Source organism: Micromesistius poutassou (assembly GCF_964030765.1).
Source record: "Micromesistius poutassou genome assembly, chromosome: 3".
NCBI lineage: Eukaryota > Metazoa > Chordata > Actinopteri > Gadiformes > Gadidae > Micromesistius > Micromesistius poutassou.
Window position 1 is genome coordinate 15,347,050 of NC_140273.1, and position 5,807 is coordinate 15,352,856.

Here is a 5,807-nt window from a genome sequence, read left to right on the forward strand (position 1 = left end):
CGGATGTCGGAATAGGGCTGCTTTTGCATACAATAAAATGTATGTGCATGCATGCATTAGGGAAAGCATGCATGTTACCCAAGCAAATAGTCACAATAGACTTTGGCTATGTTACAGCCATGTACAGGAACCAAGTATTGTGAGAGAAAGATAGAGAGAGGAAGTGAGTGAGAGAGAGAGAAGCAAAGAGAGAAAGCGAGGCAAGTACATAAACCAAGTATAATTGTGTGTGTGAGAGAAAGATAGTGAGTGAGTGAGTGAGCGAGTGAGAAAGAGAGAGAGAGAGATTGTGAAAGTGGTGTGGGGGCACGTCGTGTGTGTGTGTGTGTGTGTACATGGAGGGTACACCTGCCTTTTTTGTAATGCTCAAATAACTAAAAAGAATCGGTCGGTTTAATCTTGCGGTCTGGCTGCCAGTGATTCCAACCCCTACCCCTGAGGTACTGAAAACGTCACAAACCGGTGCAGAAATAAATGGGTAAACATCCGGTGCAGCACTGCTGCAGAACCCATAACTTATCAATAGGCTATCGAGCCACGCCATAGGATGACGCATTACACAGAGCGGTGACACTCAGAGCCGACGCCATGGGAAAACAAATGAGGGTTGGGGAGTTGTCCCTTACACAAGAGGGAGGCTTTCACTGCAAGACGTATAGGGAGGCACCAGCTGGGGTATTGTGTATAGTACATATTATTCGCTATATTGTGTGTATTTGTAAGGGGGGTTGGTGGGTTTGATTCTCATTTCTGGCTTCTCCAAAGTTTGTGCGTTATTAGATTTCTCCCTGGATCGTGCCTCCCTCCATGTTATTGGTTTTATTGGTCTCTATTGCGCCACTCCAACCGTCCCGTCCCTGTCTTTTCACCGCGCTAATTACGATTCAGAGCACGCTTTCTCATGTATTCTGGTCTCGGAGGTTCAGGAAAAAAAAAAGAAGACAAAATTCATGATCAGCTGTTTCAAATTCCGTCGGGAGAGACAGCCTGACTTTAAAAACATTGTCATAGTGTTACAAGTTATGAACAAATATATTACATCGATTTTATTCACATCCGTCTTATGGGCATGAACATTGAGATGCATTTAGTCTAGACGTATTCTGCGCCAAAACAAGTATTTAAAAAGTGATTATACACACTAGTTCATTCTCTTAATGACAGACACACTACTTCTTTAACATACATGACACAATGAGAAGTAAACACTTACATTTTATTAATAAAATATAAAAAAAGCACACAATTCCTCAATCCCCTGATACATACTGTCAAATAGCAATGACAAATACACACATTAGACTCCTGTCTACATCAACATTAAGTGTCATTGAATTTCACACATTTCCATATCATTCTCTTGTACAAAAATGTAATCCCTACAGGTGATGCTGACGAGGAGAGGAATAAAGCTTTAATTTCCTAGTGTACCAAATGACTGTTGATCCACTTAAGTGTTAAATCTGTCGGCACATTTCCCTCAACCACCTTCCACATCCTGTGAAAGAAGAGGAGAGGCAAAAAACAACCAAAAGCACAGGGACACAAAATCACAGGCAATGTTCTGATTGGCTCAGAAGGTCGTCTGCCGGCTGAAGAGGTCAAGGGTCACGGCGGACAGGAAGGCGGGGATGCTCTTCTGGTGATGCAGGTGGAGGGCAACCATCTCCCCAAGAGTCTTGGAGAACTCTGTCTCCATCAGCTGCATGATGCCACTGGAGCCCTACACACACACAAAGGACATTACCTCATATATAAAGTCAGGGTATTCCATCACAGGCTTCGTATCCAGGGGAGGGAAAAAGCCACTTTGTAGTGGGGCCGGATCAATTGAAGAAAAAAAAAAAGAGTTGTTTATGTCTGTTGGGGATGGTGGGGTGCGTGTGCACTCGCACGCACACACACACACACACACACACACACACACACACACACACACACACACACACACACACACACACACACACACACACACACACACACACACACACACACACACACACACACACAGCAGGGTGACGGTGCCTAAATCTGCCTGGATTAATTAAAAGGAAAGAAGCCGCTCAGGGCGACGTAGTGAAGGAGAGAGAAAAGAGAGGAATCAGGGAAACGAGGGATGAAGTAATTAAAGGATTGCACAGAGGGAGGGGACGCGTACACCGTCACATACACGCAGGGTTCCCTGGACACTCCGGAATAATATTAAGACATGGAGAAGTTTTCCGTCTCTATCGTGCGTCCGTGCGTGCGTGCGTGCCCGTGTAAAACCGTGGGCGATGAAAAAAAACATCGCCCACGGTTGAAAGATGAAAAAAAAGATGAGCAAACCAGAGGGTTGTTAACCTAGTGGGGGGTGGGGTGCAAACCAGGACCCCCACAGCACAAACACTTTGACGCTACAGCGCAGACTCTGGGAAAAACACAATTTGGAGATAATACAGATTCATACTGGAGAGTAATGAGAGGAGCCGGCAGAGTCTCCACATCAGGACCATTTAGTTTGGGCGCTGGGGCGCGGGCATCATCAGCCGCCATGGGGTTGACCTATATTACCGGCTAATCTAATGAAACCGAGTGTGGTGTTGCCGCACACAAAAGCTGACAGCGCAGCAACTCTGCCCCTCCGCTGGGACGAGCCGTAACTGGTTGTTGTGGGGAGCGGGCAGGAAAACAGAACTAACCACATTTGCAATTTTCCTCGGTAGCGCGGAAGACGCTCTCTTGACAAAATTGATATTTAGAGAAAAGGAAATGGAGAAAACAATGAACAAGCCAGGTCGAGCTTGCAGAGTTTAATTTGTGTTGCCGAGCCGAAGAAGGAAGTCAAAATCGGAATGCACTGCGGGGGTTTTTCTTTAATTAAAGGTTGAGAGAAGAAGAAAAGAAAAAGGAAGTGTACGCCGGCGCTATCAGCTAATCAGAGGGACACTTCAGCATTCATTGAAGTTGTGGACGGCAACAGGTCAACGACAAGTCATTGCTACAGAGAGCGAAACACAAAATAAATACCCTATTTAAGTCGAAGCAATCTGAAACTATGCTCTAATTTACCAAGGAGAGGAGGAGTTGCAAATTGCATATTTTCCCTCATTCAAGAGTTCAGAGTCACACACGAGCGAGGCATTAAAGAGGATGACTCGGGTGTAGTTTGCCCTTGATCCTATTATTTTATATAATGTTGTGGAGCCAGTCGAGCAGAGCCATCCGGGGCCCAAACCTTTTAAATTGCTCCAGCATTTCAGCTGGCTGACACCACCGCAGTACAGGAATTGGGGGGGGGGAGTGCATCCGTCTCACAAAAAGATGTTGAGCCCAGAGAGGGAGTGACTCAGCTCCAAGATGATCAAATCATCCTAAATGAACCAGTAGGAAGAGTGAAGAAGTGAATTAAGCACTGCAGTGTAGAGTATCTGCGCACAAAGATAATAGTGTGTGTGTGTGTGTGTGTGTGTGTGTGTGTGTGTGTGTGTGTGTGTGTGTGTGTGTGTGTGTGTGTGTGTCTATAAAACATTGGATGAAGTTAATAAGCCAAAAGTGATGTTGATGGGCTGCAGACAGAGGTGGGATGCCATAGTTGATGGAGCGTGGCAGTGAAATTGAAGCATGACCCTTCAACAATCCCACTGGCATTCCACAATTCCATCTGCAATGCTCCACTTTAACTCTAATCCACTTTTGCTGCTGTATTCTCAGGCTCCAACGCCTAACCGCACACATACACGTGCGCACACACACACTGGCCAAGGTAAACACTGCAGGCTGTTACCATGGAGATGTCATTGTCGGAAACACTTTCAGTTGAAACTCTGTCCACGGCGAACAAATTGAACGAGGGCATGTGTGTGCGGGCGCGCATGTGTTTGTACGTGCATGCGCATGTGCGCACCAGTGTATGCATGGGTGCCCGTGTGCATGTACACCGGTATGCATAGTGTGTGCCCATGTGCATGTACACCGGTACGCATCGGGGCGTCGGTAAAGGTAGCACGGGGTTAGAGGTTCATGGGTTGAGCCCACAAAAAAAAAAAAAAAAAAGGAGCTCAACGAAGCCGGGGATAAACGCCCCGGTCTTCTGGAGAACCACAGAACACCTCGGGTTCTTCACGCATGCTTGCTCTCTTGATCGCACCACGCGCTCAGACATACCCTAGGGTGGGGCCCGGGAAAAGGTTAGCCGGAGCCCAACACGGATCACATAAGGTGAACGACACACAACCGGGAACGTCGCAGTCCATGCGGATGACATACATGAGCAGAGAAGTGTAGACCTGACGCAAGCGTTGATGCAAACACTCGCTCTGTGAGCTTAGACGAGAGCTCCCTCGAGTCTTCTTCAAGCAGCTCTGGGCTGTCGGAGCAGTATCTTCAGGATTTCAGCACTCAAAAAGGATTGTGGTAAACATGACCTTAGGAAAAGAAGAAGCCGCGATTTAAGGGGCTTCAATTCCTGTCGAATGTACAGGATTAGTATTGTGCAGGTCGAGGGCGGACCGCTTCAACGTGAGCTGTAGGATGTGTAGGAGTTCCCCAGCCGCCACTGGGGGGGGGGAAAGACTGAAGAGTCAAAATCGAAGTCAATGAAGACAAACACCCTTCTAACTGCCCCTGGTGGAAACGAAAAACTAAACAGGTAGAAAGGAGCCGTTAATAAAAGCAGCAGAAACGGTAGTGATTCATTTCAGAAGTATCGCCTTCTCGCCCTTCAAATATAGTCTGCATGTATTTCTTCTTCTTAAATCAGGATTATCTTTTTTTTTTTTTTAATAACATGGACTTCAGCTGGTGCAAATTATTACTCAACCTTATTTTCCACCGGTAGAACGTAGCGTGTGTGCACCTCCATGTGACCGCGGAGCAAGCACACCCAATTAACCAAACGAGCGCCACTTCCAGAGACATCACAACATACTGTCAGAAAGGCCCCCACGCAGGCCACACCATAGAGCGAGGCCCAGAAGATACGGTAGTCGCTTCCTCCGGGTAAAACGAACCAAAAGCCCAACGGGGAGGCGCGTGTTGTCATAACAACTGGGATTTGACATCCGAAATTTGCAAAAACTACAAAAGTGCAACGAGACAATATCGCTTAAGTGAGTCTCCAAACACGGGGGTAGTCAGGCGTCTGTGGCCCTCCTGCTGGTCTCTTCGTCTTCCGACGGGAGGAATTCAAAACCACTTCACAAAGAAGGTCAAAGAAGGGTTTGTTTTATGCCTTCTTAAAAAACAACAGCGTTATTCAAATGCTGACCTTATCAATTCACATTTGCATATTCACACCTTCCTAACAAACGTGTTTTAAACAATATCTGACCTTTATGAAAAAAAATACACTGACAAAATTCACCTGGAAAATCAGCCGAGGGGGATAGGACAACAAAAAGGTGTGCGCGGCGCGGATACGGGGATGGGAAGGGATTATTCCCCCGGCGAAAGTAACCATACTGACATCTCACGGAACAAGTTGGAGACGAGAGGGGGGGGGGGGGGAAAGCAACTGCAACTACCTCAGACTTTCTGAACATCAAAATCGAGCAAAAAAAAGTAATGAAGGACGAACGTGGACCGTGTGGGGGGGTTTGAGCCGCCCGGCTCCGCTTTTTATTTCTACGTCCAATTAAAGGAAATCAATCGTGCCTGGCTCTGAGATTCGGGGAGGGGCTTGTGTGAAGACCTCACCCGACCGTGGAGCGGCACGTTGCTTTGAAACTCAATCCTCTCTCTCTCTCTCTCTCTCTCTCTCTCTCTCTCTCTCTCTCTCTCTCTCTCTCTCTCTCTCTCTCTCTCTCTCTCTCTCTCTCTCTCTCTCT

At 47.0% G+C, this 5,807-nt stretch overlaps 1 protein-coding gene across 1 annotated transcript in view; it reads right to left on the bottom strand.

The window, feature by feature from the left end:
- Positions 1–1,064: 1,064 nt before the first annotated feature.
- mad1l1 (mitotic arrest deficient 1 like 1) overlaps positions 1,065–5,807 on the bottom strand; it is a 63,827-nt gene continuing 59,084 nt past the window's right edge. The window contains exon 18 of the mRNA XM_084465613.1: positions 1,065–1,723. Coding sequence (XP_084321739.1) covers positions 1,574–1,723 — 150 coding nt within the window. The 3' untranslated portion in view covers positions 1,065–1,573. The remainder of the gene's footprint in view (positions 1,724–5,807) is intronic.